The sequence below is a fragment of the Anguilla anguilla genome, chromosome 7 (genome assembly GCF_013347855.1).
Source record: "Anguilla anguilla isolate fAngAng1 chromosome 7, fAngAng1.pri, whole genome shotgun sequence".
Classification (NCBI taxonomy): domain Eukaryota; kingdom Metazoa; phylum Chordata; class Actinopteri; order Anguilliformes; family Anguillidae; genus Anguilla; species Anguilla anguilla.
Window position 1 is genome coordinate 47920471 of NC_049207.1, and position 14175 is coordinate 47934645.

The 14175-nt window shown below is 42.6% G+C and overlaps 1 protein-coding gene across 3 annotated transcripts in view; it reads right to left on the reverse strand.

Moving 5' to 3' along the window:
- Window positions 1-3088: 3088 nt before the first annotated feature.
- Window positions 3089-14175, reverse strand: part of LOC118232407 (contactin-1a-like) — a 64891-nt gene continuing 53804 nt past the window's right edge. For all 3 annotated transcript variants that reach the window (XM_035427384.1, XM_035427385.1, XM_035427386.1), the window contains exons 17-24: window positions 13812-13961; window positions 13065-13135; window positions 12529-12763; window positions 11099-11202; window positions 10628-10817; window positions 9893-10011; window positions 9301-9457; window positions 3089-7489 (exon numbers count right to left, since the gene is read on the reverse strand). In XM_035427384.1, the coding sequence (XP_035283275.1) occupies window positions 7413-7489; window positions 9301-9457; window positions 9893-10011; window positions 10628-10817; window positions 11099-11202; window positions 12529-12763; window positions 13065-13135; window positions 13812-13961 (1103 nt within the window). In that variant the 3' untranslated portion in view covers window positions 3089-7412. The remainder of the gene's footprint in view (window positions 7490-9300; window positions 9458-9892; window positions 10012-10627; window positions 10818-11098; window positions 11203-12528; window positions 12764-13064; window positions 13136-13811; window positions 13962-14175) is intronic.

A 14175-nucleotide genomic window follows, 5' to 3' on the forward strand; every position in this document is an offset into this window, starting at 1 on the left:
GAAGTTCAAGTGTGCCTTTCAGTATCAATGTTAACAGAGACTGCAAAGTTATAGGTGGCCAATGCAAACAGTGAAAGGTCCTATTGCAGCAAGGGAATGGATTCATATGTATCATTGAGATCAGCAGCAGCTGGTTTCTAGTAAAACAAACTTAAGTGTTTTTCCATTTGTAAAAATGGAAAAATAAGCACAAGATACAGTGTAAACTGTGTGGAAGTATTCTGCTTTAATGCAGACCTATTTCTCCAAACACGCATTTTAAATAATTGCCAGGTATACACACAGTGACAGCCCTCTGTCTGTCAGGTTCCTGTGTGCTGTCTCCTTGCCTACCAACAGGGGGCTCATTAAGCAGACACAGAACACCTGCCTGAAATTGGGATCGTTAGTGGTGATGTGTAACACCTGGGGGAATCAGAGGCACACACCTGTATAAAGGCAGCTGAAGCTATTCCTTTGTCTTTTACCTCCTTTTACCTTCAAGTTAGCATGTTTGGGGTCTGTTCTGGATTATGTGCCTTTGGTTATGTTCTTTTGGTTTTACACTTTACAACACCTGACAGCACTGGTTGCACAGAACCAAACACCCCTTTCACTACTGATCCTGCTGACTTACACACTTCATACCTTTTTTGTATTTGTTTACTACTAAGTTCATTGTTAAACCTTCAGTTTAACTCTTATAATCACGTGTCATCTCCCTCTTCTGTCCTTCCCTTGAGCTGGGTTGTGACAACACCTTCATCCATTTTTCCAGTAGAAGAAGGAAAGATTGATCTGGCATATGGATTACAGTGGTTTATGCAATGTTAACTATCAGGTTACCTTGTTATAATTCCTGTCTTCTTTTTAAAGTTTGAAGATCACTTTGTTGTGAAGGTTTTATTTAATTTAATTTATATTTAATCAGTCACAATAGATTTTTAAAGTAGCATATGAGTTTTACAGATATTGACACTATGATGAAATGCTTAAATGTTTTAGGCCTTGAATCTTAATCTTGAATCACTGAGTGTGGATCACTTTTTTTCTGGATATATTTTCGATACTGAAGAAAATAAAACCTTTGAAAACCCATTGTTTTGATTTATCACTGTAACCAAGATGAAAAATGAGAAGATGACAGTTTAAGCCGTGGGAGCATTATACCGTCCTGCTATGACAAATCTGCACAAGTGGGCATCAAAGAGATGCAGTATTACAGTGAGGTCAGAAGATGAAATCCCACAGCTGGGACTTCTGCAAGCTTCTCCTCATCTGACAGAGCGTTATCTGCCAACAGGAGACTGAGCTGTGTAACTTAGCATGATGGAGTACGTGGATTACTACTACGGCGACCAGGTTTCATTCTTACATTCTCTGGGCTACTGTGCTTGGATATTTACACTTATTTATTCAGCAGACGACAGTATCCAGAGAGACTTATAGCATAGTGCATGCAATAAGCTAGCGTGGACACCAGAATGGGTCAAATAAAGACTGATCTAAGCAAAGTATTACAGCAAAAAAAAAATATATAATAAACAATCTGTAAATTAAAAAAAAAACCCAGTGTAACAGGCAAGTACCAAATGGGGACATATTACAGTGACAGTAAAAAAGCTGTAACATGACACCCATTTAGTGTGTTTAGTTTTGAATCAAATTTTACTGTGACAGCGTACAGTACATTTCCTTCATTGTTGACTCTGTCAGTGTTCCTTTAAATCATGTAGAGGAAAAGTAACAAAGAATTGGTTTAAGATTAACATCAGCAAGTCTCAGACAGACTCTGTTCATGAATAGTTTGTGATTTTAAGATGCTGAAGAGACAAAGTTCTTATACTGTGACAGACACACACGCAGAATGGCCAATTCTCATAACTGGGGGATTCACAGTATAACATGCTCAGAGTAACTACCTCAGACTTGCTGGTATGTTTTTATGTGGTAAATTTAAGAAGTGTGTTTAGTTTAACCCATCTAGACCTTGCAAGTAGTCCTTGGCTACTAAATCATGCAGCTTAAATGGCTGTCGGATATAGTTTTCATAACTTCACATCATACACATGCCCACCAAAATTATCAGTCATATAACCGCTAGCAGAGTTCACATGAGGCCATTTGTGGCCTTATGTGCTCCACGAGAGTTAAATATGTTGATTTTACACTGAAAATTTTACTGAGTAATGTCCCAGCCTGATGTGAATGAAGTTCAGCATAAATAAAAGAAAAAAATATATAAAGCAACGCAAAAGTACACGGTCCACTTTCCATAATCTCGGCATGCTGTAAAAACCACAAGTACAGTAGGCAATTTTCCTATACTGTTATTCATCGTGAGTTCTGTTTCTCAAAGGCTGGTCTGAACGTCACCGCTGAGGTCACAATATTTATGAATTCTGCAAAGTCGAACTCGCGTGAACCGTAAAGCCTGAATTTAAATCATCAGTTAAGAGTCTCCTTTGTCCGTTGACGTGCAAGAAAGATGAAAAAAGAGAGCGCTTCCGTGGTCCCCGACATATGGAAGAGTTTAAGATTGAAATCGGCGGCCCGTATCTCACAGCTGCGCGCGATCCAGTAGCCAACCTCCTGCGAGTGTGACAGAGCCGGGAGTTCCGCATGAAAGTAAGTGCTGTAAACCGGTCCACGTGCTCTAGCTGATAAAACGAGGCGGACTGCGTAAAACATAAAGCTTTCATATCTTAATCTCTATCTTGATGCATTATATAGGAAGGGAATGACATAATCTCCCTCTTTCTCTTTTCTTTTTAAAATTTCCATTCTCTATGTGACTCTGTTGGACACTTTTCAAATACAAACCAGGGTTACCATTCCTGAAAAAGCATTTCTCACTTGGTATCTTGGCACAATCATTTAAAATGGCTAAGGAATTGAGTTAATAAATGAAAATGGTTGTATCGCAAAAACAGAAATACATTAATGTAACCTTTCTTCCACATGTCTACAGGATGTGCCAATCCAGTCCAGTTTGTGAACCCTCCTTAAATTACATAAAAATGAATGAATGAATAAAATAAATAAATAATTTCATAAGTCCCACATCAAAAATTGAATACATTTCATAGAACTGGCTAGATCTTAATAGTCTGTTTAATTTTCATTTAATGTTCAACCTTATCTGAATATAGCAAAACATACAGAATTTTATAAGACACAATTTGGTTTATGCATTGTAAACTATAATGAACAAAGTTATTGAGATCATAGATATATCATTTTTTCAGATTTTGTTAGTTTTAAAAATGTCCAGTTTCTCGGGTAAATTGAATGGCCGCCCATTCCACTTAAATGAAAGCATATAATCTCAGAAAAAAAGCCTCCATAAATGCTTCCCCATCTCTTGCCATCAAGTGCTCTGCTGTTCAGTCCCAAGAAGTCCATTATTATTTTTGGAAGTACATTTGTTTTCCACAAATCCCATATTCCAACTGTTCCACTTCTAAAAGAAACACACATCGCATTCCATTATCAAACCTCAGGCCCTGCCCAATATGTTTTAATAGCCCTTCTAAATTATATTAAGATTATAATAAGGGTTCAGTTCCATCCGTAGAAATAAAAAATGTTCCATAAAAACCATTTAGAAACAAAAAGAACAGAAATATTGTCTGAGGAAATTTTTACAAGGTCATAATTCAAATGACAGTTACCAACACAGCCATGTTCTTTGCATCTGTATGCCTTTTTGTTGGATTGCTGACAATTTTCATTTTTCATAATATTAATAGGCTTGCTACTCTGTGCTGTTCATTAGGGGATTGCATTCCACAAGGATTCAATGAGCTTCTTGTTCTCTTGTTTGGGGAGACGGTGTTAAGGGGTGTAGTAATCAAATGGGTAACTGTATCTCATCAAGAGCATCAGTTTCAAAAGAAACACAATCCATCACCTAGATGCAAAGCAATCACCTCAGTGATTACACATCTCTGCTACAGATGGTTATGATACCAGCAAGAGATATTTCCAGATTAAATTGCTTTTGAGGTTTAGATACTATAATTCTCCTCCTTTCTGTCACTCTTAAACAGTAGGCTGCTGTTTCATAATGAAGCAGAGTATTTGAAATAAAATACTATTCTGTTCCGGAATATCCTTGCACTCTCACAGAAAATAATCAGAGATTTTCAATCCACCCATTCCATCCATACATTTTGTAGCATATGTAAAGAGGTACCTAAGGATGATTCAAGCCAGATGTAGGTAAACCACAATCACCACCATTTTAAATTCAACCAGGAGGAAGCAGGCAATATATGCACATGGATACAGCATAACCAGGTTAATAACTGACATACAGTTTACATAATACAACAGATAATCCCAATCATCACATGCAGATTTGACTTTTTGCTTTTTTTTTTTTTTTAAACAGTGATGATAAGAGGTAAAACACAGAACCAGATTTGGTTTTGTCTATATAAACTTTAATTGAGAAGACTGGCTTTATTGAAGCAAATACCGTAATACAGAGATTAGGCTCATCTACATTATTTTTTTCTGACAGAGAAGAGTTTCACTCACACGGGTGAATGTTCAGTCCACAAAAGGCGGGCCGGATCTAGCCGATCAGTACGTGAGTCCGTGTGCTGCAAGAGACGAAGCTTTCGTTTCCGACTCGCGCGCAGTAAGATGTACCACTTTGTCTGCGTAGCATAGATCGCAAATTTAAAGGCATTCATGCATTTGGCAATTTTCTCCAGAGACTGGTTGCGTATGTAGGGAGCAGAAGAAGCACTTTGTGATGGCGTCGATATAGTATCTCACAATGCGTATGGCGCACCATTGTTAGTCGAGTTGAAAGGTGTTTGCGCATGATCTAAATGGAATGTATCTTTCTTTAAAATTTAATGGAACAATTATACATTTACTTTGTCATTCAAATGGCAAGTCACGCCAGAAATGAGCAATGACCAGTAAAAATTAGGAAGTCTGATGGGACAAATCTCTGAACAACGTCCTTGTCATCCTTCATATTAAAAGACAAAAAAGATTAGTACAAAAATCATAATGTTAACAAAGATATTTTTCAAAATGGAGGTGTACATGTAGTGTGGCTTCTCCAGGTTAATCAACAGATTAGTATCTTTCTTTTACTTGTTCTATGCGACAGTAAACACTATGCCTAAGGACCAGGTTGAAGCATTAAAATGGCATTCAAAGCTAGTCATCGTTGAAGCATCAGACATTGCACTATGACTTTAGCCAGCTGTGTCACAACCACTGCATAATGTCAATAATCACACTCGGACTAAAACATTAAGGAAAAAAAAAAGAAAAAACAGTAATAAAATAAAACATCAACATTCTTTACACAGCACCAGCATGGAACACAGAAAACCCCAAAGTTACAGTCAAAACAAACACCCGCTTGTGCTCTGAGAATCGTACCTTACTGCAGGGGTACATTAATCTCTACTGCAGTCCAGGCAATAGACAACCACAGCTAACACACAACATTCTTACAATATTGCTGCAAAGCTGTAGCAACGTTATCGTGGCGATAGCAACGCTGAGGAAACAATTGTCAGCTGTGTCACAGCTGACATGGCAGTAGAACCTCTGGACAGCCTGCCCCTAGCCTAAAGGGAGTAGGCTGAAACATGGATAAGATGGTCCTGATGTCACTGTGCTCTTAAAACAGAAAGCAGCTCCACCAATCACGTTCACAGCAACCAATAGAACGATACATGCTGATTGGTGGACACTTTCCAGCTACTTCCTGGTAATTCCCACAGGGATTCAGAAGTACAGTCAAAAAGAATACACCAGTCATTGTTGTCATTGTTCTACTGGTTGCCAACATACTCAGCGATTGGTTAAGCTTCTCTCTGCTTTCTACGATTAAGGTGATGCCCTTTCAATTATGTAAGTGTCCCAGAAGTTATGCAAGTCTCCCAAACTTAAGCCACAGCTCCTGTGGTCCCCAAACCTTGCAGAATCACCCCATAAGGGTTCACTATCACTGACCAAGTTTATTTAATGGAAATCCCCTGAAAGATTATCCATCTTGTGTAGTTCATTGAAACAGAACACAGTTTGAGCAGGCTGTGGCTGTCTGCAAAAAGACCAGCACTGTTCCTCATTATTGTCTTCAGAGTTTTTCTGTATTCACTTTTATAACCCTAAATATCTTCTGCTTGATAATACAGATCAGCTTGATAATACAGATACAAATTGTTGTTGTTGTGTGTGTGTGTTTATGCATGCAGTTACAGCACAATTTATTTCTACTTACCTGTTTGTTAGTAGTCCCACTAGAAAGGAGTATAAGCATGTATTCTACCTATTGTATTTTAATTTAACATTTATTAATCCAATCACTTAAGAACAAATTCTAATTTATAAGGACACAGTAATGGAAGAAATTGTATCCGTAACAGACCTGCAACTTTATAACACCTTGATGTTAACAAAAGTAGGCTTTTGTATGCATTGCAGTACCACACAATGTGCTGTACAATTAAATGCCTGTTATTGTTATTGTGGAGTGTAATGTCAGCCGGAATCATGGATGGATGTTTGTTTTGACTGCATCTCTGCAAGGCAAGGATCTCAAACTCCAGGCCTGGTGGGGGCGCTGTGTCTGCAGGTGTAACTCCAGTCCTGGAGGGCCATAGTGTCTAACGGTGCTTTTGTGGTTTCCTTTCAATCGGCGGCCAATTTCGGCCTTGGAAACAAGGTGTTTGGACTCTTCAGCCAACCAGCAACTTGCAGAAACACACCCAAAACCAGCAGACACCACAGCTCTCTGGGACTGTGAGTTTGAGATTCTTGCATTCGAGAGAAGGGCGCTTCATTCTGTAATGAAGGGGAAGAACCCATTGACCATTTTTTCAAACGACACATAAGACAAATCCAGTACCTCTTACTCTTATCCTTTGAAACTATACATTTTCTAATTTGACATAATGCTTTAAATTGTGAATAATTTATTTCCATTAGAGCTTTTTATTTTATTTATTTATTTTATTTTTAACATGGCATTCTATAGGGCCGCCACAGCCCCTTAGCTGGGACTACATTATGGTGTGGAGGATGAATCCCAAAAGCGTTGCTGAGTTCATTACTCACTATTTCACCCCACAAGAGTAAGTGGTGCAGCTGTAAATTATCAGTGTATATAAGGCATACTGAACAAGTTAAAAGAACTCCTTTGATCCTCCTCCGGTGAGATTTCTTAGGTACTACACAGTAGGGGGGATGTCCTTGATGTATTTTGTCTGTTCCCAATTCTCCAATTCTTTTTTTTTTTTTTGTTTTTTGTTTTTTGTGACGCATCTTTTTCCACATCGGTATTCCGGGGAATGCCGTATTTGGCGGCTGGGCGAGACCTTGGAAAGCAGTGGAAGGAGCCGAATCCGCGTCGGCGCCGTACGCACAGAGTCCTGGAGCGGCGGCGGCGGCTACACTCAGAGTCCCAGCAGACAGAGAGAGAGGAGGAGGAGGGCGATCAGGCTGAGGGACTGAGCTGCCATTACTGCCCCACCTGGAGAGAGCAGAGAGAGAGAGAGAGAGAGAGGGATTACTGTACACCAGCACTGTGTGCGCTCACACACACATATACATACAGACACACACACTCACGCATGCATGCACACACTCATATACACACACATATACATACACACACACTCACGCATGCATGCACACACTCATATACACACACATATACATACAGACACACACACTCACGCATGCACGCACACACTCATATACACACACATATACATACACACACACTCACGCATGCACGCACACACTCATATACACACATACTCACACACACACGTATATTTACACAAACAAACACATATACACACACTCACACACACATACACACAAACACAAACGCACATACACACAAATACTCTCTCACACATATACACACACACACATACACACACTCATACTCACACACACAAACATGCACATACACACACACATCAGGTGTCTAGAGTCAAAATAACGTATTCATAAACACACTGATAAGGTCTCACAAGCCTGGAATTGCACCAAAACATTGAGCCACTCTAATCACTCCTCTGCAGAACGCATCCTTTCCTTTAAACACAGTTGGACCAATGCTGTATTTTGCATATTCTGTGACATAAAGGGTCAATCAATATTGTCTTGGAATCCTGGAAGCAGACAGTATCCATGGTGACCTCACGTACGGATTATCTTAACTACTCCATTTATCAAAAAGTGTTCATTTGAACTCCCCCCTCCACCCCCCGCCCGCCAACGGCCAACCCCCACCCCCACCTCGCCCCCCCCCCCCCCCCCCCCCACCCCACCCCCCCTGCCAGACCCGCATCCCCAGCCACCATGAAATCAGCTGTCGGGTGCTTCCAGGCCCATCGGTAATGGATATCACGGTCTCTTCCTGCTTCCCGCAGTCGGTGGGATCAGTGACAGACAGGCAGTCCCGCCTCCCACAGGAGCTAATGCATGCTGGGACCGAGTAGTCATGGACTGCAGGCGCGGGCTCTCGATCCGCCCGTTCCTCGCACATAAATTATGAGAATGTCAGCGCGCGCCTCCACGCGCACGGGGCCAGGTGCTGACTGATGAGTCGCACTCGACACGTTAAAAAAAAAAAACTCCAATTTATACTGAATAATTCTGCCACTCAAGCGTAGGCTGAAAACCTGTGGCGGGACGAAAAAAGAAAAGAAAAATTCACCGTTTTCAAAACCGAAAGGTGAACAGTTTTTTTCCGAACTGTGTTCAATTTTCCGGGCTCCAGCTCCAGAGTGGAGCATTCACAGATGCAGTTTACGGACCAGCAAAAATACCCCCCCCCCCCACACACACAAAAATGAGAAGGTATGCTGGCCACAGCAGTCTCAGCGTTCCCCTCCCTCCTTTGTGTCGCCGGACGAGCTCCGGACGAGCTCAGGATTTTCAATTTCAGACGACAACCTTCAGTTTGCAGAGTACGCAAAACGGATGAACGAAATTGAAGAAAATATTAAACCTACCCACCCAAAAAAAAAGTTAAATATTAATCCACAAAATGAAGTGAATTGGTAAACATGCTGCTGTATTACCATTTAAGCCAGATCCCTTTACTGAAATGGAACACACACCAATTTACTCTACTGCATAATTATAATGACAAATGTATTTTACAGGAGTGTGATTTTGCGCAATGTCTGAAAGTGGTAATCATGTCCATTTTCCAATATATAGCAAAGTGCCGGAATATGTTGACGGGACACAGGAGTATTATTGAAATATATTTTCACGTATATTTTGTTTCGGTGAGGCCAGTGATATGGTTTCCTAGGTTACCTGAAATGCGCACTGCGGCCACTGCTCCGTCCCCCCCTTCGCTGTGAGCGCGGACCTCCACCACGTAGTCCCCCTTTATAGGGGCGGGGAGGTCTATGTAGTGTTTTCGGGTGGTGTACAGGGTCCCCGTCTTGTGGTCCGCCTGCCTGTACAGGACCTGTCCACGCAAAGGAGGGAGACAAAGACAAATAAAGCGGCCATTCTGCCTTTCCGGAACATTCCAAAATGCAGTAATCAGAGCCAAAAATGAAAAAGATGCCAGGATGTCACAGTTGTTCTGTTCTTGACCCGATCCTTTTCATCCCAATAAATGCTTTTATTTGCTTGGCATATTTTTTTCATCCAGTGCAACTTACACAGCATACAGATTTAAACACTACGTGAACAACCTCAGAGTTACAGGAGCAGTTTCCTAACTGTTATGTTGATGTTCACATTATGTTATGTGATGTGCTATGTGATGATAATGAAGCTGAACGCCCGCAGTTAAAGACGCACGCGTGCCATGCTGGCAGCAGATGTGATTCTCACTGTGTGGGGGAGTGGGGCGGTGGGGGGGTGTGGCCACGGGATGGCGCTAGCCCTCACGCACCTTGTACCCCTGTATCGTGGACTCGTTGGCCAGAGGCACCACGTGCTCCCAGGCAATGTTAACCGTGGACTTGCTGGTGCTCATCTTCTTACTGATGATTTTAGGAGCCTGACTCGGAGCTGTAGAGAGAGAGAGAGAGATACAGTAAGAGCACAGTTAACAAACACAGGCCAGCCAGCAAACATGTAACACCCGCTAGCCGCCCGACAACCAGTGCTATGCTAATCAATACTACATCAGTCTGCTAGCGGACAGTCGGAGTAAAGCAGGTGATGCTAGCGATGACATCAGCAATTAAAGATGGCAAACTGGTGAAAGTTCCTGCCCTTAACAGACTGCTGTAGGGCCAGAGAGGACACTGATGGCTGTTCTACAGTTACTTGACTTCTGGGAGGAGATGTTAATTAAGGATATAATGAAAAATTGTTAGAATGAGAAAATAGCAGCAATTACAATCTACTTAAACTGGATTTTTAACAGGGGCTTTTTGTAACCATGGCTTTTAAATAAATGCAAGTAAATTATGGGCAATCTCTTAATTTGCCAAACTGCGTTTGTGAAGACTGACAAACAAACAACCACATTTACTCGTGACTTTAAGTTAAGGACGAATGTTGTTTACTGAATCCTGGCCAACATCTACTTTAAATTCCCTTCAAACAAAAAAACGAAACATAAAAACATATTTTCAGTCATGTTCTTCTCACTGTAACCGAAAGTGAAGCGGTCACGTACGCGCTTTCTTTGTGTAGACCTCGAAGACGTCGCCGGCGGGGCCGAACCCAGCCGTGTTGAACGCCCGCACCTCGATCAGGTAGTGGGAGTTGGGCTGCAGGTTCTTCAGCTCGATGTGTTTCTGTGACGCCGGCACCTGCACTCTGTGAGAGGAGGCCTCGTTGTCATGGTGCTTCCGCCAGTACCTGACCTGGAAGTGGAAAAGCAGGGGTCAAAAGTCGCAAGAGGTCAGTCATAGAAATTCTAGCAGTAATTATATCAACAGTAAAGGTACTATTAACAACAACATCAAATAATAATAATAATAATAACATCATTCAATTATATCATATAATTTCACCCTAAAAAAGTAGGAGATCTTGCATCTGCTGAACCTTGAGTTGGGATGCTAGTGGTAGAGGGGTAATGAACACAGCCTTTTACAGAACACTGTGCAACAGACAAAGTTACCCAGAAGCCAAAGGGGCTTACCTGGTAGCCCTCCACCACCGGCTGGTCGACGGGCTGCCATGACACCCGGGCCTCGGTGGCTGACAGGGTCTCCGCCTCCACCTTTGCAGGGGCCTCGGTGGGAACTTGGGGGTGGGGACAGAATCATCTGAGCAGTCTGACAGTGTCACATGGTACTGAAGCCAAAATGTCACCCAGCCAGAGCCGGGGAGAGGCAGTTTCACACCTCGTGTACATGCAGAGCACTCAGCTCTGGAAAATGCAGACTGCAGACTCAGCCCATAGCATGGGCTTACTATTACAATATTATAACACCAGATTAGCAAAAGCTTGATGATAGCAGGGTGTTAAGCTACACAGAAGTTATTTTAACTCTAAACAGTTACTATAACCCCAAAGGGGAAAAAATTTACTCTTTTAGAGTTTACTGAACAGTGAACATTTCCCTGAGAAATGTGCAATTCAAATTCATTCTTGTGAGAAATTCAGGCCTTGTACGCCTGAGTTAGCACAGCTTGTGTTGATTTAGTCTGTCAGGTGTGTAAGTGTCTCACTGTTTAATCAATCAGGTGTTAATTTGAATGTATTCCTGTATTTATTTTGTGTGCACTTATGTATTTATCAGTCCTTTAAACCAGACAGGGAGGACAGAGACAGGGAAGGTGTCCTAAACCCACATTCTGCGAAAGTCACACCCCACCGCACATGCTCTGTCTGTGCTGTGAATACCTTTGGCCTCAAATTAAATCTCAAAACTGGGCAGAGGACCAAGTATGCATCAAATCGTTCAGCGCTCATACTTTTCAGGAGCATCGTCAAGGAAACAGTTTTTCATTAAACGGCAGCGTCTCAGGTCCATGACAGCTTGTTTGTCTTTCAGTAATGCTTAATAACCTCATCGAATGCTCCACATTGCTGGAGGAATTATGAGTGCACGGTTATTATTATTACACATAAAGATTAAATGCACTTTGAGGAAAAAGGCCTTCATGGCATTAAAATTCTTTGTATTTGAAAATACAATTATCTCAGTTGCATGGTCTAGGGAACACACTGGCATTAATGAATGCAGTGATGATTCTTCAGCCAAAAATTGTCAGTGGTGCACTTTCCAGTTGCATGTGATGTGTGGCAGTTGTATGTGATATGGGGCAGTTGTATATAACATGGGGCAGTTTATGTAATATGGGCCAGTTGTATGTGATTTGGGGCAGTTGTATATAATATGGGGCAGTTTTTTGTAATATGGGACAGTTGCATGTGATTTGGGGCAGTAGTAGAGGTGTAGGAAATTAGGGGCAGTCGTAGAGTTACGTAATTAAGTAAATCCAACAATTAATTTGTTTGAGTGGAGGACAGTTTGAGGTTTGAGGTATTTCATGTGTTTAATGTAGCTGTACTCTGATTGGACGTGAAGCAGCTGTGTGTTTCCCTCCGTGACTGGCGCTTACCGTCCTGGGCCGAGTAGATGACGGCGGTCAGGCCGTAGGGCCCCTCCCCCTGGCTGTTGTAGGCTTTGACCTTCACTAGGAACTCCGTGGCTGAGGGGATGGAGGTGTCTTTGTGGATGTAGTGCCTGGCCTCCGCGTCGGCCACCATCACCTTCATCCACTCCGCGCTGTCGCGGGGCTTGAAGGCCACGATGTAGCCGAAGTTTGACCCGTAGTAGTACTTCGGCTGAACAGGCTGCGGAAAGGTTCAGGGGGGACACGTCAGCGGAGTGGGCCGGCCAGGCTCAGCCAATCACAATAAGAGGAGGACGGGTGAGGAGCTGTCTGTCAGTTGCCTCTGGGTGCACACACCAACATTAACACTACTGCTACTACAACAACAACAACAACTATTACTACTGCTACTACTATGACTACTACTACTGCTAATAATTATTATAATAATAACAAGAAGGAGAAACTATTTTATAAAAGCCAATAAACATAATGATAAGAAGAAGAAGAAGAAGAAGAAGATCCTGAGAGGCAGCACCTACCGTCCAGGTGATGGTCAGCTCCTTGCTAGCCCCGCCCCCTCCTCCGATGTCCGAGGGTGCGACCACTGGAACTGCACGGAGAATGAGAGAGCGTGACTTCCCAGGTGTTTCCTACAGGGGGCGCTATGGCACACTGCCACGCTGCTGCTCTACCTACACCATGCACCCGGGCCTGTACATCTGCCAAGGCCAAAACCTTACTGTTAGCGTAGGCGTTCAGCCACTGAACGCAGGGGCCAAGCCCTCCCCGTCTATTCGCACAGAATAAAGCCTCCTCTCTCTCTCCATTCAGGGTCAGTACTCTCCAGCTCCCAACATGAATTTAAAAAGCTACAGAGAGTGACGCATCACTGTGGGCCCAGAGGATGGCTTATCCAAATGAAAATTAAGACACGAGCTTCCGCAGTTATGAAGCAGAATTTCACACAGGCTAGCATAAAGAACCACCCAATGGCAACGAGAGAGAAAACTGTGTAATGAGTCTGAAATGACTATGGCCGGGATTCAAACAACGTGTCCTTACGCACAAATAAGTACTAGAGATCATTTCTAATCTTATCTAAAAAAAAAAACCCTAACTTTCAACTGGCAAGTTATTTGGCAGGTGATTGCTGAACTCAGCAAACAAACTGTGTGTGTAAAGGAAATAAAAGACACTTGAAGGCATTTATTTGTAAGTTGAGCTTAAGGGTAAATGTTGATTGAATCCAGGCCTAAATGTCTTAAGCAAACATGTCAGCGCCCCACCTGCTTCTCTGGTCCTGCTTTTGTGGGAGGGGCTACTGGGATCGCCCGTCCCGAGGGTATTGGTTGCGATCACCCTAAATTCGTACTCCGTCCAGGGTATCAGATCGACCACGGTGGCCGTCTCCGCGTTGCCTTCCACGTTGAGAGGAGCTGAAAAGGAGAAGTCGAAGGGGGTCGCACACTGACGCAACGCAGCACGTGCGTCTGAAGCCAGCCATTCAACGCTCCTCCCCAGCGATGTGCTGTTAAAGGTCATATCACAGTAAACCGCACCAAATGGACAGTGACAAGCGTGTGCGTTGTCTGCACTGATAACCGTGACCTACATCTTCTGCACAATGACTCAAGGGGAAGCCACAGCTGA